General features: G+C 44.7%; 1 protein-coding gene across 1 annotated transcript in view; it reads right to left on the minus strand.

The window, feature by feature from the left end:
• Window positions 1-23,954, minus strand: part of tfcp2 (transcription factor CP2) — a 105,557-nt gene extending 81,603 nt beyond the window's left edge. The window contains exons 1-3 of the mRNA XM_080183469.1: window positions 23,642-23,954; window positions 9,673-9,824; window positions 9,098-9,174 (exon numbers count right to left, since the gene is read on the minus strand). Of these exons, the coding sequence (XP_080039595.1) occupies window positions 9,098-9,174; window positions 9,673-9,824; window positions 23,642-23,763 (351 nt within the window). The 5' untranslated portion in view covers window positions 23,764-23,954. The remainder of the gene's footprint in view (window positions 1-9,097; window positions 9,175-9,672; window positions 9,825-23,641) is intronic.
• Window positions 23,955-24,808: the final 854 nt, after the last annotated feature.

The raw sequence follows: 24,808 nt of genomic DNA on the forward strand, positions 1-24,808 counted from the left end.
GGACGACTAGGTGGAGTTTGCACATTCTCCGGTTTCCGCCCACACTCCAAAGATGTGCAGGTTAGGTGGATTGGTCATGCTAAGTGTGCAGCATTACAGGGATAGGGTAGTGGGCAGGTCAGGGCAAGATGCCTTTTCGAACAGTTGGTGAAGACTTGATGGGCTGGATGGCCTCCTTCCACACTGTAGGGATTCTACGCTTCCGATGCTCATACCAACGACTACATTGGAGAAATCAGAAATGTGGACACCAATGCAAGGTGTTGTGGTGAAGTGTCTCATCGCTCACCCAGTTCAAGGCAATGACAGCAGGCATCATATCAGTCCCCAATGACGTTGGAATGCTTGCCCATTGCAAGCACTCACTGTTCTAACACCTCACGCTAGGGGTGGAGGGTTAGGTACCGCTCAGACACACTCGGGTTGAAACACTTCATTCAGGTGGAGCTAAGGGGGACAACGGTAGGGACGTCACTATTGTGTGAGAAGGGAGGTTCATTGCAAAGGTGCTCACTTCGGTGATAGCATTGAAGACATTCACCCATGCGCTGAGAGGACTGAGGTTCAGGGCACTGTCAGGAATCCTCATCGCTCACTTTGATGTTCCCTTTCAGTTTTTGATTCTAGGGAAATCATGGAGCTAGTCGAGTTGACAATTCTTTTGATTGCTGCAACAGCAACATCGATGTTCCACTGCACACGGCCACAACCAGTGCTCTGAAGAGGAGGAGGGAGGCTGAACCTATTGCACTTCCAGGAGCAGAACCACAGATAGCAAAGCCTCAAAGGACACCAATGGCAAGGGGTCTTCCAACATTGAACACCCCTACCTCAACCGGCTTGTTTCACAGCTGCACAGATGACCCGTGCGGCATATCAAAGTCAGCCACACACAAGTGCACTATTCACGAGGGCACACACGTACATCAACTTAGTCCAGCACCAGGCGAGCCAGGATGCCAGAGCCATGGGGTTCACCAGGTCTCCATGGTGGTACGCTGTGCCGTTCATGAACTGTAAGGGATATCTCAATGTTCAGATTGTCTGTAACCACTCAATATGCATCACGCAAGTGTGTACCCGTTTCCCAGGGAGCATCCATAATAGTTACATCTTGGGGCTTTCGCAGATCTCAACAGTCTTTGAGGAAGAGCAGCGGCCAGAGTGATGGTTCCTTGGGGACAACTCAGAAGTGCTGATGATGCCAGTGCAGAGGTCACAAACACGTTATGATGAGACTAATGCTTCAACTTGCATGCTAGTGGAGTAGGCAATTGGACTGCTGAAGATGTGGTTCTAGTGCCTGGACCAGTCAGGGGAAACCCTCCAACGCAGCCCCCAGAGGGGTCCCACACTCTAGTGGACTCCACAACTTGGCACTGCAGCAGAGACACCAGCTGGGCCTGGAAGAGTTGTGGGAACACCATATCCATCAGAAGATGAGGATGTCGAGGAGGGTGTGAGGGTGACCACTCAGAGAAGGAGGAACCTCGGGTGATGGTCAGGGCCCATGAGGCGACCATCTAGAGATTACCTCATAGCATCTCGGTTTGGGGACAACCAGAATCAGGGAGTGAAGAGCCCACCCCCCACCATGGGAGTCCTGCCCGACAGAGAGCCAACCACATCCTGTCACTGAACGAGATGATCTTGGGGCCCAGAAAGGCTGAATGACACTCCTCAGCTACTGCTGGTCTCCAGCCAATCTCACATTCCACAGGATTGAAGTGCTGAGTGTGTGGAGGGGCTTTGCAGAGCACAGCACCATAAAATGACAGGGTTGACAATCTGTACAGGTGAACTAAGTGACCTTTAATACAAGAGTGTGTTAGGGAAGGAAATCTGCCACCAATACCTAGTCTGACCTACATGACTCCAGAGCCACAGCAATGTGGTTGACCCTCAACTGTCCTCAGGCAACTAGGGATAGGCAATAAGTGCTGGCCCAGCCAGTGACACCCATGTCCCACGAAAGGATAATAAAAACAATGGTGACTTCTTTCCACTAGCACTAAGGTTCAGCTATGCCTACTAGGTGTCTATCATTTTTTTCTCGTCCTCATCCTCCTGCTATATCTAAGTGTAACCCCAGCTGAGGTTAAGGTGGCCTTTTGCCTTCCACGCCCTGTTGCCAGAGATTATCTTGGTTGGCATCCCTGAAAGCTGGACCTTGAGGGTCCAGGCCTACTTTCAGGTAGCACAGGCGCTGCCTCTTCGGTGTGTGAAGCTGGAGGAGTGTCAGTCACAGGGAGCTGTGTGTCACATGGCTGGACACCCTCAGGATTTCTAAGAATGCCCCAGACCTCCCTCTTCCCTTTGGGTAGCTGGGAGCCTCTGGATTCCTCAGCCAGAGAGGGGGCCATGGACATCCCCTGCCTTGGAGCACATCCTGCGCCAAGGTTTCCACCGCGGACTCCACCCTCACAATGTCGGCTTTGTTGCGTAGGAGTGACGGCACCATCTCCTCGGACAGAAGGCGATGGAACTCCTCCAGTCGACCTTGCAGTCCGAGCAGGAATGCTGACATCCCTTCCTGATTATCACAACCCTGCCTTTGCAGTTCCAGCAGCTCTGGGACAACTGGACCCAGAGACACGTCATCAGCCAGGGGCCCAGCAGAGACCTGGGCTCTGGCATCCCTCCAAGAGCCGGTTCCCTAGGACATCCCTACCTCCACCCTCTGTGGATCTTCAGCTGTGAGGTGCGCACCAGTAAGTGACCCAGAAGCCTGCCTGCGTATTGGACCCACCGAGATGAGCATCTGCACTGGTGCCGGATGTGGGTGACAGTTGCGATGCCTCCTGAATACTTGTCTCTGAGATGTCTTCCTCGGGTCTCTGGTCTCCAGAGAACGAGAGGATGGCTTTGGCTGGTCAACTGATTGACTTGCAAGCAAGGCAAGTTGGCATTAGCGCATCAGAGGACAGACTAATGGGACTAATTGGTTAACTCCTGAGAGGCTGGCACCATACTGGATGTGTTGAGGGTTCTCACTTGTGTCTCTTACCCCCACTCTGTGCTCTGCGCAGGTCTGGCCCTGCTCCTTGCCTGTCAGCTCAAGGCCTCTCTCCTCAAAGGGTGTTAGGGTCTTCAGCTCAGACATGACTCCGGCAGGCTGTGCTCAATGGTGGTGCTCCAATTTGTCCTGCAACGTGACAGATGGGGAGAGTGCTGACGGGTGCCCTGTCACTTCAGATGGTGAAGTCGCCCGGTGTGTGTGGGAGATGAGTGGAAGCGAGGAGCAGATTAACCACTCGGGGGACCATGGCGACAGGAGGAGTGCAGTGACAAGTATTGAGACCCCATGAAGTGGCTGGGTGGGAGATCATCAAGGAGGTGTGAACGGCACAACAGGAGTGCAAAGGAGGCAGACCTACCCTGGCAGTGCAAAGGTCATTCATCATCTTGTAGCAGTGTAGCTCCATCCTCTTCTGCAGCAAGCTGGCACTCAGTCAGGCTGCTACTGTCTCCCAGGGAGGGGTGGAGACCTTAGTGGATGGACATTTGCAGGACTGTGGGTAAAGGACTCTGCTCCACACCATCAAGGGGTCTGGTTAGGGCTCCCTTCAAGAACCTTAGTGAAGGCTTCCTGGCAGCCATCCCCTCGACGGGATCTGGAACAAGTGCTGGGAAGGTGTTTCAAAGGAGCGTCCCAATGATCGCAGAGATTAAGTTTTCCTGATACTAGCAAATCAGGGATAAACCACCACGAGCATGGTACGATTCACGTGGAGAAAAACATTTGTTGAGATTTCCCCACCATTGGTGCCAGCATGATCCTCTCTGGTTCTCTCAGCTGGACTTTGAAATAAATACAGGAAAATTCTCCCCTCTCTGGCTTGCTCTTGCACTCTACCTTCTCTCTACTTTTCATCATATTGCTAGCTTCCTCAAATCTGACCAATCTCCAGGCTGAGCACTAATCTTTGCAGATTTGTACATTGTTCCTTTCAATTTGATACCATCCTTAACTTCTTCACTCAAGTGCTTTGAGATGAGTCCTGGCTGCAAATTATCAGATACCTTAAAAAGCTGCATTTTTTCCATCCTACCTTGTAATCTAGTTTCCCAGTTCACTTTGGGTGGCTCTGCCAATATACTCTCAAAAATTACCGTTATTTAGGTTTATAACTCGTTTACATTTGCACTTCTTCCCTTCAAATTGAACATCAAAGTCAATCAGGTTCTGATCGCTGTCACCTCAAGGCTCCTTTATCATAAGGTCAATTAAATTAGATGAATCCTGTCCTACAGCTCATTACCAGGTCTCGAGTAGTCTGCTCCCAAGCTGGCTTTAGAAATTGTTTATAAAATTGTCCCCAGTACAGTGACTCAACAATCTTCCCCAGAAATGCTCAATGGATGATCTATCCACATGGTTCCCACCATCACGTGTCAGTCTTCAACCAATTTGATTTTCTCCACATGAGACAGAAACAGCTGAAGGCACTGGATGCTGCAAAGGCAACATTCCAGCAATAGTACTGAAAACTTGTGCTCCAGAATTTGTCACTCCCCTAGCCAAACTCTTCCAGTACAGCTACAACACTAGCATCTACCTGGCAATGTGGAAAATTGCCCAGGTATGTCCTTTACACAAAAAGCAGGACAAATCCAACCCAGACAGTTACCACCCAATCAGTCTATTCTCGATCATCAGTAAAGTGACGGAAGAGGTTAAAAATAGCGTTATCAAGTGACACTCTCGGACACTCAGTTTGGGTTCCGTCAGGGTCAGGCAGCTCCTGACCTCATTACACAGAAAATAGATCAGGAGTAGGCCATTCAGGTCTGCTCTGCCATTCACTGTAATCACGGCTGATCATCCAACCCAATAGCCTGGTCCCTTTAGCCCCAAGAGCTATATCTAATGCCTTCCAGAAAACATACAATGTTTTGGCCTCAAATGCTTTCTGCGGTAGAGAATTCCACAGGCTCACCACTCTTTGGGTAAAGAAATTTGTCCTCATCTCTGCCCTAAATGGTCTACCCTGAATCCTCAGACGGTGACCCCCTGGTTCTGGACACCCCCAACATCGGGAACATCTAGTCCTATTAGAATTCTATAAGCTTCTGAGAGTCACACCTGGCACAATGCAAGATGTTTGTGGTGGTTGGAGGTCAATCGTCTCAGCTCCAGGACATCTCTGCAGGGGTTCCTCAGGGTTAGTATCCTAGGCCCAACTATATTCAGCTGCTTCAATGACGTTCCTTCCTTCGTAAGGTCAGAAGTGGGGATGTTTGTTGGCAATTGCATAATGGTCAGCATCATTCGCAACTCCTCCAATACTGAAGAAGTCCATGCCCAAATGCAGTAAGACCTGGGCAATATCCAGGATTGGGCTGACAAATAGCAAGTCACATTTATGCCACACAAATGCCAGACTATCTCCAACCAATTTGATTCGTCCAATTTACACGTAGATTAAAATCACCCATGATTATTACATTACTTTTCTTACGCCCTATTTATTTCTTCCTGTATGCTCTGTCCTACTGTGTGACCACTGTTAGGGGGCTTTTAAATCATTCCCATGAGAGATTGCTTACACTTGCATTTTATTGCTACCCAAACCAATTCTACATCTTGCTCCCTAAAGCCAAGGTCATCTTGTATGACTGCACCAATGACATCTGTAATTAACAGAGCTACAACACCATCTTTTAAAATTTATGGGATGTGGGTATCACTGGCCACATCACCATTTATCCCCTAATCGCCCTTGAGAAAGTGCAGTCCATGTCATGTAGATAAACCCACAGTGCTGTTAGGGAGGGAGTTCCAGGATTTTGATCCAGTGACAGTGAAGAAATGGCAATGCATTTCCATGTCAAGACGGTGTTGTCTATACATTTATCTGTGAGGTACAATTGAGTATGGCTATGTCAGGCTGCTGCTTGGCTAGACATCTTCCAATTTTCGCAGGCTCGACAGGGCTGGTTTACTGTTGACAAGCCCAGAGCCTAAGTCAAATGGTCAGGCAGGTCATTTGGTTTCATTTCACTTCCTTTTTGTTTTCTTTGTAGTGGTTGGATAAATTGTGAAACGTCTTTCAATTTTCAGGTCCCAGCCTTGGTCACCTTGCAGCCATATCTCTACAATGGCTATTGGGTACATAAAATATATATATTATATTTACATTTGTGATTTTTTTTTGCACTTTTTACATATTTCACATTTCTCACTCGCCTTCATTAACCCCACCTGTGGCTTTTAGCAGAATCTGTAACCCTTTGGTAAGGAGGGCCTGCAAATTGTCCAATTAGCTTTTGCCGTTAATACTTTACAGTCAGATGAGGCATCAGGTTTTGTTAAAGGGATACAATACTGCCATGACTGGGTAAAACGCAAATCTACTAACTTACAAAAATAATTGCCTCGTTGCATCGAATGTCAAGTCTTTTGTGCCATGTTTATTCAACAATCAAGCTCGCACACTAGAGACTATATCAGCACTCAGAAAAGAGAATCAGAGTTATATGGCACAGACAGAGGCCATATGGCTCATTGGATTCCGCCACAAACAGCCACCATAGACTCAATCAGTTCCACCCCCTCACTGTATTCCCTTCCAATAGCACATCCAATTTCCTTTTGCAATCATTGAAAAAAATTTCCACAATCATTAAAAATTTCCTCACATTCCTCACCACAGCTCTCACCCAAAACCTTAAATCCGTGTCCCCTCGTCCTTGTATGCTCACCAAATCATCAGGAATAAACTAAAGCCATCTTGTGTGGAATTACAACTCTCTTTAGTAGCCGCAAAGTGCTGTCATCACTAAACCGAACATAAAGCGTATTTTTACAGATTCCCTAATCTTGTATCAATCCTCACAACTTGAGTGAATCAAGGCAACATTTTATGCAACCTCTTTCACATACTATCGAGCACTGCAGTTAAATAAGCCTATGACTAACACATTCATCACAGGACTAGAACTCTTCGTGATCAGTATAATTTTCCTCATCTACTTCCTCAGAGTTCTCTGTTGTGTCAGTTCAAGGACACTGCCTCTTTGCTTTGCGCGTCCAGGAATCCCCAAATTGTACAAGAGACTGAACAAATTCAACCTGTTAAATTCCACGACTGCAAGCAGTAAGAATACAGTGGCTAAGGGACAAGATGTCATATCTCCACCCATGATCACACTAAATATCAGCCCACTAGAAGCGGTTAGCAAATTCTACTACCTTAGATCCACAACAACAGACAACCCTTCCCCTTGCTGCAAACAGGGAAAGTTGCTACCATAAAATATGCATGGGATAACATCAGGCTGACCTTTAGGACCAAGCTGGTGGCTTATAGGGCTGATGTTCTCAGCATCTTGCTGTGTGGCTTTAAATAATGGGCAATTTAAAGATATCTAGAAGCTGAATAATTTCAATCTTTACAGTCTGTGGCATGTTATGGATATATCCGCAACAGGATAAAACCCATGAATGTGGCAGCCTTCTCAAAGGCTCCCAAGTGCATTGGCACTAATCAAACCGAGGGGTTTCTTTGGATCGGGCGTATTGATTAAGGGTTATGGGGAGAGGGCGGGAATGTGGAACTGAGACACGACAGATCAGCCATGATCTTACTGAATGGCGGGGCAGGCTCGAAGGGCTGGATGGCCTACTCCTGCTCCTATTTCTTATGTTCTTATGTATCTGCTCGATGGAAGATGGTCACATCGCCAAGGACCTTTTGTATGGGGAGATAGCCAGAGCTAGATACCCAGAAAGGTGCCTCTGAAGGATTTTAGTTTTGTCTGAAAATGTTCGTTTTCAATCTTCGTCTTTAGACGACTGCCCTCTGCTATCATGTCATATTCTAGAAAGCCAGTTATTGAACAGCATAACTGAACCTCATCCCTTGAGGCTTTTAAAAGTATTTATTCACAAGAGATACAACCTGATAACCAAATTTGGATCTATACGGGCACAAGTGAATCCCCAGTTAATGCCCAATGCCTGATACAAACACATTCAGTAGCAATCTCTACTTCCTGCAGAGTGTCAGCAGAGTTGTTTATCATCACATTAGCACTGCCACTGGTTCTCTGAAATCTACCCCACAATGAAACTGTGTTCCAAAATATGGAAAAGCAGAACTATTTGAAACAGCAGTCATACAGTTAAAACTCTTAAATCAATGCTGGATTTATAAAAGCCATTTCCCTCAGTAGAGGGAGGCTTCGAACTTTTATGTAACACAAATACACTTAAGTGCCATTTTGCTTATTTTTTTTTTACAGGCAACCTAATCCCTCACATTCAGAGTGACATTCAAGGACATATAATTAGATTGCATTCATACAGAGAAGAGACATTAAAATCCACCACTCAACGGATAACACCTTCCCTTGCAGTCTCTCAAGTCACAGATCCATTTTTAAATCTAACTTGTATCTGTAAATCAACACCATCCAACTTCCACAAGTTTGCTGACACAGGTGTATTTTTTTTTGGAGGGGTGGCAGAGGTTCAAGGTGAAGATAATGAGGGGCATAGATCAGATAGATAGTCAATATCTTTTCCCAAAGGTAGGGGAGTCTAAAACTAGAGGGCATAGGCGACAGGGGAGAGATAGAGAGTCCAGAGGGGCAATTTTTTCACACAAAGGATGGTGAGTGTCTGGAACAAGCTGCCAGAGGTGGTAGTAGACGAAAGTACAATTCTGTCTTTTAAAAAGCATTTAGACAGTTACATGAGTAAGATGGGTATAGAGGGCCAAAAATGGGCAATTGGGACCAGCTTAGAGGTTAAAAAAGAGAGATGGCATGGACAAGTTGGGCCAAAGGGCCCATTTCCATGCTGTAAACCTCCATGATTGTGTTATTCTGCCAATACAATTAAAACAGTGTTATTTTTTCAGCTTTCAAATACAAAGATTTTCCTGTCTTCAGAGCTGCTGGCTCTCAGTGATGTCTGCCAATGCGATGAAGATGGTAACCAGTCCAGGAAACAAGACAGCATGATGCATCGCACTTTGTTCATTTTCCCAACGTAATACAAACGGCATCCGCGCCGACCCCACCCCCAAGCCAAAGTTGAGCTTACAACCAATGCAGCTCCACTATTTGACTAATATTTTACTTTTCTCACCTTCACATATTTGCCATTGATTTCAGGCAACTCTCCAATTTTCCGATTATCAAGCATCCGAATTTCATAAGACTGCCCTGAAAATAAAAATCAGAACAATGTTGAAAATTATCTTTTGAATCAAAAAATTTCCTTTGTTTAAGAAAAAGGAATATTGGAAAGACAGCAAAAAAACCAAATCATAAATCTAGGTGGGAGCTACATTTAAACATTGGTGGCACAGTGGTTAGCACTGCTGCCTCAGAGCTCCGGGGACCCAGGTCACTGTCTGTGTGGAGACTGCACATTCTCCCCATGTTGTGTGGGTTTCCTCCCACACGCCAAAGATGTGCAGGTTTAAGTGGACTGGCCATGCTAAATTGCCCCTTAGTGTCCAAAGATGTGCAGGTTGGATGGATTAGCCATGCTAAATGTACAAGGCTATGACGATAGAGCAGAGCCTGAGTAAAATGCTCCGAGCCAGCGCTGACTCATCATTTTCACCATAGAATATCAGGCCATATAGTTTTCAAAATGTTCAGTAACAACATTGGCCCAACTCCAAATATAAGCTGGTGTGCGATCTTCAAACTTACCTTGGTTAAGATATGTAAGTGTTTCATCGTGGAGTTTCACAGCTGGAGAGGTAGCAGCACAAAGAACATACTGAAAGGGTAAGAGTTTATTTTCGTTCTCTGGAGGCAAGTTGGACTCTTCTTGTTTGAAGATTGGCAGTGCAAGGACATCACTAGATTTAGAACAGAAGGAAATTAAAAATATCATGCATTACATAGCCAACAGAACCTAGTTACACTGAAGTACTCATATTTGGACAATGGGCAGTACATGTGGATTTAAACATCAGCAGTTCCACTTTGGACTCTAAATTCTAGTTTTAAACAGTTTTTTAAAAAATTTCTGTTCATTTATTTACATATTGAACAGAAATCTTCAAAAAACTAACAGTGTCTTAGAATGGGATTTATTTTAAAAGTGCAGATATATTTAACAGCAGTAGAATCCATACAGTGCAGAAGGTGGCCATTCAGCCCATCAACTCAGAGCTTCTTACCCAGGCCATAACCCGTAACCCCACATATTTACCCTAATTCCCCTAACCTACACATCTTTGGACACTAATGGGCTATTTAGTATGGCCAATCCACCTAGCCTACACATCTTGGGACACAAAGGGGCAATTTACCATGGCTGATCCACCTAACCTGCATATCTTTGGACTGTGGGAGGAAACCCATGCAGACATAGGAAGAACGTGCAAACTCCACACAATGAACAAGGCTGGAATTGAACCCGGGTTCCTGAAGCTGTGATGAAACAGTGCTAACCACTGTGCCACCCCTAGGTGAAGTTTGAATAATATAGCCAAAATGGGTTTTTCACAAAAATAAGCAGGGCTTTAATCTACCAGTGAATAACCTGATTTAAAAACTATTAATGCCTTTAATAAAAGGCACAGAACAAGTCAATTGGTGCCCAATTTTATTTTTTTAAAATCAGATCTTTTCAAGTGTTCCTAAAGTGTCCTGGTGCCTAACAAAAAAAAACCCTTCATTTGAAGAGCCTCAGTAAAGTAGCACAATTAGCTAAAGCTCCCAATGGTGATTGATTCAATGAGGGGATCTGCCCTGTTTTAATTTTTTTATTCCATCCTTAAAATTGCAAAGGCAATGCTCAGAATGGACTGGGCAAACAAATCCATTCCTTGCTTGTTCCAAAAACCAAATTCAAATTCCAATTGAATCCAATTCATGGTCCCCACAGGAGACAAACAAGATCCAAGCTGACAAGATGAAGCACTGCCGTGCCATCTTGAGCTTGGTCTTAGCCAAGATGATCCTGGGAACTTGATCTTTGCAATCCTTCGTGCTGGCTTGGTCAATTTGAGCGACTGCAGTGGCAGGGAAAACAATACAACCTAGCAGAAACCCTCAGTGACATCTACAGATTTGTATAAGCTGCAATCCACATAAGTGACAGCTGTCCACCTTTTCATCATGTTGATATTTGCAAGTACATAGCGAGTGAACATACTGGCATACACTATAACTAGAGTGTGGCTCTTCAAGGATTACTATGTAAGGATTACTGAGTCTGGTTTCAGGGCTGCCTTGGATAACTACAGTTGATGTTTCAATATAATGAGGAAATTTCTTTACAACCCATCTTGTAACTGAACAAAACTGAAGCTAAGTTCTCTTTCAGACCCCAATCTCTCTAAAATATTACCATAGCATGTCTCCCTTTTTCTAGTTTCACCCATCTCTGCATTATTGCACTGTCGTTGACATATTTTTCTGCTTAATTAAATTAATTTACATTAGACAGGTTTTGATTCCTCTTTCCTCTCCCCACCCGCCCCACCACACCACCTCCAAACCAACTACCCTTATATTTCTCCTCTCAAAATAAGGAATATTTGATCTGCCACACCTCAGTTGAGTAACAGACCTGTCTTTTTATAAATTAAGGCTCAATATAACATACGCATCTATATATTAGGTTTAGTGTAATGTTACACTGAAACTGTCTGAAATGATCAGATATATCATTCACCACTGTAAATGGTGCCGTACTCGGTTATTTTCAACATTTCCCTGCATCATAAAGCAGCTGTACACAAGCAAGGGTGAGCAGGCACAAAAACAGCTCTTTATAAAAAAAAGCACCAAATTTTCTGAGTTATACAACAGTGTTCTCAATCTAACCCATTTCCCCGCAGGCCTGTGACAAACCTGTCACCAGGAACTAAATTAGCAGAATTACTGCAGGTATAGAATAGGAAGCATGCAAGATATCATGCTGCTACAGGAGGGAAGTGTTCTTTTGGAGGATTGGGAGTAAGGCACATGGCAGGTGAAAACCGAAGAAGCTTCACTCTTGCACCTACCAGTGCCACACCTGATCTGGGTGGGTTAAACATAGGCAGTGCTGGCTCAAAAACAAATCAGAATTCTGATCCAAGTCCCATCCACGAAGCAACTCTCTTCATTCGGATAGTTCAGATTTGTTTGAGAGATTTAATTATGATGAAACTATGATTAAATAAAACATTCACATTTAGAAGGTTCAAATCCATTCAAATCCATCCTGGATTCCATTTGAGTTGCCCCCCCCGCCCCATCTAATTTGTTAAAATCATTCCCTGGTTTTTCTGGTATCCTGGCCTTCCTCTTCCCTACTCCAATTCCTTTCCCTTCCTCAAAACAGATATGGTGATCTGAGCACCAGCAAGCTATTCCGCTTTGGTGTGCAAGAAGGCATGGTTAATTTTGACCTCCCTTGTCCACTTCCAGCGAGCATAAGAGTTGGCAAAATAAGATTCCAGGCAGACTGTTCCCATCCCAGGCCCAAAGGCACCAAAATTAACTGTAGCTTTGTTTCCCTCACAACTAGGAAAAGGCCATCAAGTCCAAAATTCCATCTATTTTTTTCCAAACAAATGCTCAACCCTACCTGATCATATCCTTCAATAATTCTTCCAGAAATACATGCAATTGCTGCAAACTCAATTCTACTATTTGATTCAACAATCTACACTGGCAAATGAGTCTACATGCATATATAGAACATAGAACATTACAGCGCAGAACAGGCCCTTCGGCCCACGATGTTGCGCCGACCAGTTAAAAAACAATGACCCACTAACCTAAACCAATCCCTTTTCGTCCATAAACCTATCCACGGATCTTTTAAACGCCCCCAAACTAGGCGCATTTACAACCGCAGCAGGCAGGGCATTCCAATCCCTCACCACCCTCTGGGTAAAGAACCTACCCCTGACATCCGTCCTATAACTACACCCCCTTAATTTAAAGCCATGCCCCCTCGTGCTAGCTTTCTCCATCCGAGGAAAAAGGCTATCACTGTCCACCCTATCTAAACCTTTAATCATCTTATATGTTTCAATAAGATCCCCTCTTAGCCGCCTTCTTTCCAGTGAAAACAACCCCAAATCCCTCAGTCTCTCCTCATAGGACCTCCCCTCCATACCAGGCAACATCCTGGTAAACCTCCTCTGCACCCTCTCCAAAGCCTCCACATCCTTCCTGTAATGTGGAATAATGTAATGCAAGGTAATTCCCATTCAGAATTCCTTACTAACACCCAATTTCATAATTTTAAAAACTCTTCCTGCTATTCAGAGCCTTTCCAAAATAAGCTGAATGCATAGTCAAATCACTCACGTCATGCCTCACAGCGCCAGGGACCCAGGTTTGATTCCCGGCTTGGGTCATTGTCTGTGTGGAGCCTGCACGGGTTTCCTCCGGGTGCTCCAGTTTCCTCTCAGTCTAAAGATGAGGGAGTTAGGTGCTAAATTGCCCCTTAGTATCCCCAGGATGCATAGGTAAGAGGGGCAAATACGTGGGGTTACGGGGATAGGTGACTAAGTGGGATTGTTGGCAGTGCAGACCCGATGGGCCAAATGGCCTCCCTCTGTACCATAGGGTCCCTACGATTGCAGAAATTGAAGACTTTTACTAAGAATAAAGAATGTCATGTTATGGTGCAGCAGATACCGGTACAGGGGAAGGTGGAAATAACTACAAACACACATGCCAAGTACAACAGTTGAAAATATTTTTCCTTCAATGTATACAATCCTTCCACATACAGCAGTACAAGTCCACAGATTCTAAAATACCACTCCACAAGCATCTAATTTGCTCACCACAAACCACAACAGCCAGCAGGCACCAACACAGTTGATGTTCTTGAACTGGAGGAAGCAATCAATGCATGTTCCACTGCTAGGTCATGGCTAAGTAACTTTTTTTGCTTCATTCTCTGGTTGATCACTTGACACAATTCATTCATCCTGCTCTCTGCCAAAGCTTTTAACACAACCGTGGTTTCCTAAATTATAACAGAGTGAGTGAGTAACCACTTTTCAAAATTACCTTGTTGGTTGTGAAGTGCTTTGGTGTATTCCAAGGTCGTGAAAGGTGCTATATAAATGCAACTTATTTTTAGTCAGCTGGTCAGCTATCAAGCAAGACAGCAGAAAGAATACAGAAACTTGGGGGAGGAAAGAGACGAATCTTACAACTACCAATATTCTGCCCTCCCCTGTGCCTCCTCCACTCTGGAGACTGGTAATCAGTATTGCATACTTTTGATATCTGCATAAATTGATTCCATCACCCTTGATGTTACCACCCATTTACACTTGATGTCTATTGAACTGCTCTCAACTTATCTAGACACTCATTCTAATATTAAAAATTCAGAATTACAAGAACAAGTTGCTCTTTGAGATTTAACTCCTTTTCAGTTGCTCCCTGGCCAATTTTCCAAATGCCCTCTCCCCTACCCCGAGTGCCAGACTTGATATTTAAAGTTACAAAACACACGGACACCATGAAAGTGAATTACTATGCTTGGGGATAATGGGGGTACCAGCATAAGTAGATGGTCTGAGGAGTCTGAGCAGTTAAACTTGTGCAACAAGATTCCAGAGGTGTGACTGGAAATTTATTCTTAACCTGCCCTTCAATAAGGCATTAGGTGAATTCTGTAAAAATGAAGTAATCATACCAAATGGGAGATGATAGTAAGTTATTTTGAAATAAGTTAAATTCCTTTTTGCCAGAGGGAATCTTGTGATGGTGGTGGGAGAGAGAGAAATGGACAGGTGAATGGAGTGAACCATGAACACACTGGAGTGTGAAGCAAAGGACACAGACTTACAGCAGCTACAAATGTTGTCTCACACAAGCTGCTTTTATAGAGTTTATGGAGCTCAGGGCACAGGCCACGTGATATAGCTCACATTGGATTTTTGACCTTTTTTAAAAAAAAATTGACAAGGGAGTCAACAGTTTTGGGGGCAGGCAGGAAAAGTGAGTTAAAGCCATAGGATCCCTATAGGGCAAAAGGAGGCCATTCAGCCATTGAGTCTGCACCAAACTCTCTGAAAGTACATCTTATCCAGGCTTAGCCCTTACCCCATCTCCATACCCCCACACATTTACCATGGCCAATGTACCTATCTTTGGACTGAGGGGCAAAACTGGACCATCCAGAGGAAACCCACATAGACACGGGGAGAACACAAACTCCATACAGTCACCCAAGGCCAGAAAAGAACCTCGGTCCCAGGCACTGAGAGGCAGCAATGCTAACCACAGTGCTGCCTTCAAAAGCCAAAGCAGCCCATTAGCCATGATCTTGCTGAAGAGCCAAGCCAGCTGAAGAGGCCAATGGCCTACTCCTGTTTCTATTTCTTACAATCTTAGAGTGTCAATGGGTTTACACAAATTCTATATGCTGCAAAAACAATCAGAACAATTGACAGCTTTTTAATTCCAAAATGCACAAAATAAACTCTTCAAATTGCTCGACCCATCTGAGAATGGGTTTTGAGATTGGTACTGGAAGGAGAGCAATAAAATTTGATTTTGACTATTCTATATATTGATACAGTACCACAAGCTGCTGTGATATACAACATTTCACACACAACAGTTTTCATAAATATTCTAAAATGCTTGAAGACACCAATCAACTAACTTCAAACACGAGTTGAGAAGTACAAATTTTTGCTCACCATATCGTTTGACTTACTCCGGATTGAACCAAAAGCAGAATACTGCAGATGCTGGAAATCTGAAATAAAAATAGAAAATGCTGGAAGAACTCAGCAGGTCAGGCAGCATCTGCGGACAGAGAGATAGAGTTAATGTTTCAGGTCAATAAGAGTTTTGATAAAAAGGTCCTTCACCTGAAACATTAATTCTGCTTCTCTCTCTCCATAGATGCTGCCAGCTTTGTTTAATATTTAAAACATTTTTTGTCTTGTACTTGACTGAGCAACCACAGTCTTGCTACTCGGAAAGGTGAAACCAGGTTGTGTTTTCGATGGCAAGGATACAAGGTCAGAGGCTCAGCCAAGACACAGTAGACACAAACTCAACAACAAGACAGCAGGTAGGGTGGAGGACGGAATCAGTGGCAAGGTGGTGGTTGTGACAGAAGACAAACACAATGACCTTATTCTTCACTGACAGTCGTGGGCGAGACACAATTTCTCCACGCCAAGTCAAGCCATCTAGCAACGCACAAACATTGGAATGGTTGAGAGGGTGTGAAATATCAGTGAGGAAAGCAATTTCCTGCCTGCAGACTAAGTCACCAAGGTCAGCATAGAGGAACAGAGGATCAAGTATAACCCCTTGGGATCTCCAGAGCAAAAAGCACAAAGAGAAATCATTGCTGACTTGGAAATAAGTCGCCGTTCCTTCACTGTCATTGGGTCAAAATCCCAGAACATACTCATAAGAACATAAGAAATAGGAGCAGGAATAGGCCATCTAGCCCTTCGAGCCTGCCCCGCCATTCAATAAGGTCATGGCTGATCTGAAGTGGATCAGTTCCACCTTCCTGCTTTCTCCTCATAACCCTTAATTCCCTTGTCTGTCAAAAACCTATCTACCCATGACTTAAATATACTTAGTGAGGTAGCCTCCACCACTTCAACGGGCAGAGAATTCCAGAGATTCACCACCCTTTGAGTGAAGAAGTTCCTCCTCAACTCCGTTCTAAACTGTCCCCCCCTTATCTTGAGGCTGTGCCCTCTAGCCCTGTTGTCCTTTCTGAGCGGGAAGAATCTCTCTACCCTATCCATCCCTTTCATTATCTTATACGTCTCTACAAGATCCCCCCTCATCCTTCTAAACTCCAACGAGTACAGACCCAGTCTATTTAGTCTCTCTTCATAGTCTAACCCCCTCGTCTCTAGTATCAGCCTGGTGAACCTCCTCTGCACTCCCTCCAAGGCCAAAATATCCTTGCGCAAGTGCGGCGACCAAAACTGCACACAGTACTCCAGCTGCAGCCTCACCAGTGCCCTGTACAGTTGCAGCAAGACCTCCCTGCTTTTATATTCTATCCCCCTCACTATAAAGGCCAGCGTCCCATTCACCTCCCAAACCACAGGGGCTGACTGATAACATAACATTTGCAGGAGTAGGCCAATGTGTGGAGTTTGTGTGTTCTCCGTATCTGTGTGGGTTTCCTCGAGGTGCTCCAGTTTCCTCCCCCTCAATCCAAATGTGTGGGGTTACAGAGATGGGGCAAGAGCTGAGCCTGGGTAAGGTGTACTTTCAGAGAGTTGGTGCAGACTCAATGGACTGAATGGACTATTTTTGCCATCAGGATCTTATGGCTTTAACTCCACTTTTCCTGCCTGCCCCCGCAATCGTTGACTCCCTTGTCAATATATATTTTTAGATCTGTCAAAAATCCAATGTCTTTTCAATCTGAGCTGTATCACGTGGCCTGTGCTCCACCATTCAATAAGATCATGGCTGATCTTTTCATGGACTCAGCTCCACTTACCCACCCGCTCAGCATAACCCTTAATTCCTTTACTGTTCAAAAATGTATCTATCTTCGCCTTAAAAACATTCAATGAGGTAGCCTCAACTGCTTCACTGGGCAGGGTATTCCACAGATTCACAACCCTTGAGGTGAAAAAGTTCCTCCTCAACTCAGTCCTAAATCTGCTCCCCCTTATTTTGAGGCCATGCCCCCTAGTTCTAGTTTCACCTGCCAGTGAAAACAACTTCCCTGCTTCTCTCTCATCTAATTCTTCGTAATGTTGCTATTAGATTCCCTCACATTCTTCTGAATTCCATTGGGTATAGTCCCAGCCTACTCAGTCTCCCCTCATAAGCCAACCGTCTCAACTCCGGAATCAATCTAGTGAATCTCCTCTGCACACCCTCCAGTGCCAGTATATCTGGAATTTCACAGCAACTTCATTGTATAAGCATTACTTGTGACTAATAAACAAACTTTACTTTAGCGCATTTGCCATTTCCCCCACCATCTTAGTACCCTAGGATGCATTCGTACCAGGGCCAGGAGACTTGTCTAACTTCAGCCCCATTACCTTGCCCAACACCACTTCTTTAGTGATCACTTCTAGGTCCTCACCTGCCATTGCCTTCCTATCATCAATTTTTGGCATTTTATTTGTGTCTTCCACTGTGAAGGACAAAATACCTGTTGAGCGCCACAACCATTTCCTCATATTAAACCTCTCTTCTCATCCTCTAAAGGACCAATGTTTACAATTCTGGAACTCCCTCCTTAACAGTGCTATTGGATGTACCTACACCACGAGCATTGACTGACCTTGCAGGGGCTTTTGCTAGTTCTGTTGGGGTATGACAGGAAAGTAGCATCACAGGAGTAGGATCAGATAGATGAGACCAAAACAGGAAAATTGAAGTGAAACATTAGCTAGTGATTTAGGTTATGAAGAGATAGATCTGGAATTACAGGAAAAGCAAAGTTTACTAAACGCCCAGTAAGGGAAACTGACAGGGTTATATTGTTTACACCTCAATACAAGCAGTATTATAGTTAAGGTAGATGGGTTAAGGCAAGGGTATAAAGACACCTGGCTACAGGAGGGGCAAAAGTGGCAGTTCAATATCCATGGTGACACAGCATTCACTCACTTTCATTGCTGAACACTGCGAGAGTTATTACACAGCATTCCCTCACACACATCACTGAACAGTGAAAGAAGAGAGTTACCACACAGCATTCACTCATGCTCATCACTGAACAGTGCAAGAAGAGAGGTCCCTACAGTGCATGAGGCCATTCGGCCCATCGGGTCTGCACCAACAGCAATCCAACCCAGGCCCTATCCCTATAATTCCACATATTTATCATTAATCCCCGGACACTAGCGTCAATTTACCATGACCAATCCACCTAACCCGCACAACTTTGGACGGTGGGAGGAAACTGGAGCACCTGGAAGAACTCACATAAACATGGGGAGAACGTGCAAAATCCACACAGATAGTGAGCCTAGGCCAGAATTGAACCCGGATCTCTGGCTCTGAGGCAGCAGTGGTAACCACTGCGTCACCGTGCCGCCCCCAAAAAAATGATCAGAGGGACCTCGGGGTCCTTGTGCATGAGTCGCAAAAACCCAGCTTGCAGGTGCAGCAGGTGGTCAGGAAGGCGAATGGGATGCTGGCCTTCATAGCGAGGGGGATTGAATATAAAAGTAGGGAGGTCTTGCTGCAGCTGTATAGGGCATTGGTGAGGCCGCAGCTGGAGTACTGTGTGCAGTTTTGGGCGCCGCACCTGCGCAAGGATATTTTGGCCCTGGAGGGAGTGCAGAGGAGGTTTACTAGGCTGATACCGGAGTTGAGGGGATTGAGCTATGAGGAGAGGCTGAATAAACTAGGCTTGTACTCGGTAGAGTTTAGAAGAATGAGGGGAGATCTCATTGAGACGTATAAGATGATGAATGGGATGGATAGGATAGAGGTGGAGAGACTCTTCCCGCTCAAAAAAGACAGTAGGACTAGGGGGCACAGCCTCAAGATAAAGGGGAGGCGGTTTAGAACGGAGTTGAGGAGGAACTTCTTCACTCAAAGGGTGGTGAATCTCTGGAATTCTCTGCCCGTTGAAGTGGTGGAGGCTGCCTCGCTAAATATTTTTAAGAAGCGGGTTGATGGGTTCTTGATAAGAGAGGGGATTAAGGGTTATGGGGAGAGGGCGGGAAAGTGGAACTGAGCCACAACAGATCAGCCATGATCTTATTGAATGGCGGGGCAGGCTCGAAGGGCTAGATGGCCTACTCCTGCTCCTATTTCTTATGTTCTTATGATCAAAGTTCCAAAGGATGAGCAACGTTTGGAACCAACAGCCCTGGGAACGTGGGGAAAGTATCAAATAGGATTTTCCTCCTCCCGTCCGTCTTCCCCACTCAAAACAGATAGCCAGCTCCACTTAACTCACTGAAGTACCTCCACTGTTACAATGGATCCATCATTCTGTTTTTCTCAACCAAAAAATACGAGTCAAGCATTATAGCCTAGTATCAGACGATCTGGAAGATCAAATCACACAAACTATTGACCTTTCCCTGCTGAGAGAGAACTAATCTTGGACAGATTTACAGCATTTGCTTTAGCACAGATGAATCTTTTCAAGCCTGTTGCTTCACAATTATACAGCCACCTTCAGTTTCTGTCGCCAAAATATCACCACTGTTAGGAAGGTACCCTTCCCTATCCCTGAAACCTCCTCCAGCCCCTACACCCCCTCCCTATCTCTGTAATTGGGAAGATGCCACTCCAACAGAAATGGAACATATCAAAGTAAATCATTTGTTACTGTTTGCACCTCTGCCACTTGGGCTTTATCAGCTATTCCTTACATATCCAAATAGAAGTGACTGGTAAAGGTTATCTTAAGATAGAAAGCCAACAATAGATTAAGAACGTTAAATCAATATTTTCTTCATCGGCATCAGTGAATGTTACTTCTTTACAAATCATGTACTGCAGGCTTACCGAATGGAGAAAAATAATGATCACAAACCCGAGGGCAATCTTGGATTATTCTCTTCTGCACCTTTGTGAACACATTCTCAAAGATCACTCTTGTCATTATGTTGGGTTTAGTAGGATGCTAGCGTCACAAGCTCTCAGCATATGGATCCCAAACTAGCAACAACACCAGCGTAAAAAAAAAATCTTTCGGGCTTAGCAAATCCAATACTTGGGGCTATTGCACAAGAGACTTGAGCGAAGAGGTGGCTGCATCAGCACCTCGCCAAACCCAGTATTTTAAAAAAAGCTTTCGTTTCAATAGGGACAAAGGCTCATTCACTTAGACAACTTCTGGTTTATGTCGTTTCACACATTTAGGAGTCTGTATATCCCATAAGGCATTTTACAACTGCAGCACATAAATCAATCACCACACATCCAATATTTTCTGTTTTTATTACACTAGGCTAGTTGAGCTTCTTTGCTAAAACTAGCGTAATGGGATTCAGAGACTAGATCTGGGTGAACAAAAACATGCAATTCAAAACAAGCAGGCAACTTGAACTTAGAAAAATGGAAACCCAAGCTATACGTTTTGATTTAGTTTATTACTGTCACATGTATTAGCATACAGTGAAAAGTATTGTTTCTTGCACGCTATACAAAGCATACCATACATAGAGAAGGAAAGGAGTGCAAAATGTAGTGTTACAGTCATAGCTAGGGTATAGAGAAATATCATTTATTACAAGATCAAGAGATTGAATTAGAGTATTGTTAGAGCATTTATAAGAGTTAGAATAGAAGCATAAAATAAGTAAAATATAGAATTAGAGGGTATGCTGGGCACAGCTTGCAAGAAGTCGCCACACTCCAGCACCATCTTGGATGTGCACAGTGGCACAGCAGTTAGCACTGCTGCCTCAGCACACAGACCTGGATTGAATACCAGCCTAGGGTCACTGTATGGAGTTTGCACATTCTCCTCATGGGTTTCCACCGGGTGCTCTGGTTTCCTCCCACACTCCAAAGATATGTAGGCAAGATGGATTGGCTATGGTAAATTACCCCAGGGGATTAATAGGGTAAATACATGGGGTTACAGGGATAGGGTCTAGGTGGGATATTTGTCAGTGCAGACTTGACAGGCAGAATGGCCTTCTTCTGCATAGTAGGGATTCTGTGGTTCTATTCTTCTGATGCTAAATGAAATGTCTGGATGACTTCACATGCTCTCCTACAATGCTAAGACTGTTTAGAGAAACAGCAGATTGAAATCCAAGGTGCCAACATTTATTTTACTGACTAGAGTTAAAATTTTACAACCTGCATTTATATAGCATTTCAATATAAAACATCCCAAAGCACTTCACAGAAGCATTAAATTTACGGAGAATAGAATGTGAGCGATCAGCCAGGAACGTGTGGCAGTGGCATAGCGGTTAGCACTGCTGCCTCACAATGTCAGGGACCTAGGTTCGATTCCCAGCTTTGGTCACACTGTGCAAAGTTTGCACGTTCTCCCCATCTCTGCATGGGTTTCCTCCAGCTGCTCCAGTTTCCCCCAACAGTCCAAAGATGTGCAAGTTAGGTGAATTGGCTAAACTGCCCCTTAGTGTCCGAAGATGTGTAGTTAGGGGGAATTAGTGGCGTAAATATTGTGGGGATAGGGCCTGGGTAGGATGCGCTGTCAGAGAGTCGATGCAGACTTGATGGACTGAAAGGCCTTCATTTTCACTGTTGGTATTTTTTTGAATACCTGAGTCTAGAGATAATGAAGGCATGAATGAGAGTTCTAGCAATTGAGCCAAGACAGGGCTAGGTACAGATAACATTACAGAAGTTGAAATAGTCACGCGATCACAAAGGCTGCCGATGTGGTTGGAATCCCTTATGGTCAAAAATGACAAGTTTGTGAACAGACTGGTTTTGTCTCACACAGCTCCTAGGAGAGGAATGGAACTTGGTGATAAGGGCTGAGGACAACGGCTCCAGCTTTCACAATATTTAGCTGGTGGCTAGTAGTATTTAGGTAGTAAAGCAGGAGGAGGATACAGTGACAGTGGAAAAAGTGGTGTGATGAGGTAGTTTGCATGCACTGTTTCAAAGGTATTTAAATCTGATGAATTACTTTTCACTGCATTCCAATATATGTGACAATAAATCAAATATTAAGTTGATCTTTCTCTACATTCTAGCTGTGACTGTAACACTACATTCTGCACCCTCGCCTTTCTTTTACCTCTATGTACTCTATGAATGGTATGATTTGCCTGTATAGTATGCAAGAAACAATACTTTTTACTATATGCCAGTGACAATAAATCAAACTGTTCTTTTAGCAAAGGTCACTGGATAACAATTTGGAGCATCTAAGGAACCTTCCTAGTTGAGAGTCCAACTGACACCAATTAGAATACTGGAATCAAGAATGCAACTCTTGGCCCAAAAGGTTAGCAAATTCAATGCAGACCAGGAGAAATACAGCCTGTTTGGTATAGTCACATGCATTGATGCAATGATTGCCTTGTGGCACTTTGAAATGTGGAAGGAGGGTACAAATTATTTCACAAGACAAGTGGAGAGTGGGGGCAATAGTTGGCATGTTGCATGGTACAAATGATTTCACAAGAGATGTGGAGTGTGGGAGGAATAGTTGGCATGTCACATGTAGAAGGGTACAAATTATTTCACAAGTAATGAGAGAGTGCGGGCAAGTTGGCATGTTGCATGGTACAAATTATTTCACAAGCCATGTGAGAGTGGGGGAAATGGGTGGCTTGTTGCATGTAGAAGGGTACAAATTATTTCACAAGAGATGCGAGTGGGGACAATAGTTGGCATTTGTATAGAACAAATTATTTCACAAGCAATACAAGAGTGGGGGCAAGTTGGCATGTTGCATGGTACAAATTATTTCACAAGCAATGAGAGAACGGGGGCAATAGTTGGCATGGTGCATTTAGAAGGAGGTACAAATTATTTCACAAGAGATGTGGAATGGGGGAAATAGCAATTGAACCCCGAGGGGATCCAGGAGATCAATGTTTAAAAGCAAAGCACATTAGCAGCATTTTGTCTAAAGTAGATGTTGGGGATGTACTTTTTTTGAGATTTTCATAGATTCAGAGCTGGAAAAGAGGGATAGGCCCTTGTACCCAGGTTATCAATGGAGAACAAATCACAACCCCCACCTTACAATGAGTAGATTGTTCACTCGGGTGTATAAAATCAGTACCTCATACTGTAGGCTCCTGCCCCCAGTTCCTGGCCGATCCCAGACAGGCTGGCATCGAAATCCTGCACCAAGCCGGATTCAATCACCTCATCCGGCATCGGCATCTTCAGCGCCCAGGCCATGGCCGCGCTCAATTTTTAAAAAAAGGGGTCGACAAATGGCGGGTTGGAGAGGAGTCGCAGCTGCTGGGGACGAGGAGAGGTGGGGAAGAAAGGCACGGAGAGAAGAGTTGGAAAGAAAGCGGACGGGCGGCACAGCGCTTCCTCCCTCTCCTCACACACCGCGCGCCATAGCCAACCCATCAAAGATGGCGCCGCTGGGAGCTTCCCGAGGGGCGCCTCGCTCTGACTGGTGGCCGGGACAATCAATCAACCTCCCATTGACCAATCACACGCCGGAATCCCTGCTCCTCGTGACGTCTTTACCACAGCAACCAATCAACAGCCGCCAGGGGCAGGGCTTACTCCTCCGCCTGCAACATGACGTCCCCGATCAGGATTGTTTTTTCACAATTTGACTCCAATGTTGTGAGGAGTAGAGTTTCAAACTAATCTCACACTCACATGTTTTACCCCCAGCTAGACTTTTTATTTGTTAATCTGCACTGCTATCTTTCCCAAGTGAATACTCTTCAACTGTCGACCCAAACAGACGGTGCTGAGAGACTAAACAACCTCCACCTGATACCCACTGCTGCATTTTCCAGTCTTCAATTATAAAACACTCTCCCACCTCAAGAGGAAAACAACATTTGAGACATCTTCTATGTCAGACTCCTATTCATTGACTGCAGCTCAGCCTTCAACACTATTATTGTGGCACAGTGGGTTAGCACTGCTGCTTCACAGCACCAGGGACCCGGGTTCGATTCTGCTCTTGGGATCACTGTGTGGAGTTTGCACATTCTCCCCATGGGTTTCCTCCAGGTGCTCTGGTTTCCTCCCATGTTCTAAAAGTCTAAAAGCTGGTTAGGTGCTAAAATCTCCCTCAGTGTATTGGACAGGAATGTGCCGACTAGGGGATTCTCACTGTTACTTAATTGCAATGTTAATGTAAGCCCACTTGTGACTTACAAATAAACTTAAGGATCTGAAAGCACTGTTGCTAAGTTTGCAGATGTTAAGAAGATATGTACAGGGACAGGTAGTATTGAAGCAGGGAGGCTGC

This window comes from Carcharhinus amblyrhynchos, unplaced genomic scaffold, assembly GCF_965287045.1.
Source record: "Carcharhinus amblyrhynchos unplaced genomic scaffold, sCarAmb.v2.hapA chromosome_295, whole genome shotgun sequence".
NCBI classification, from domain to species: Eukaryota; Metazoa; Chordata; class Chondrichthyes; order Carcharhiniformes; family Carcharhinidae; genus Carcharhinus; species Carcharhinus amblyrhynchos.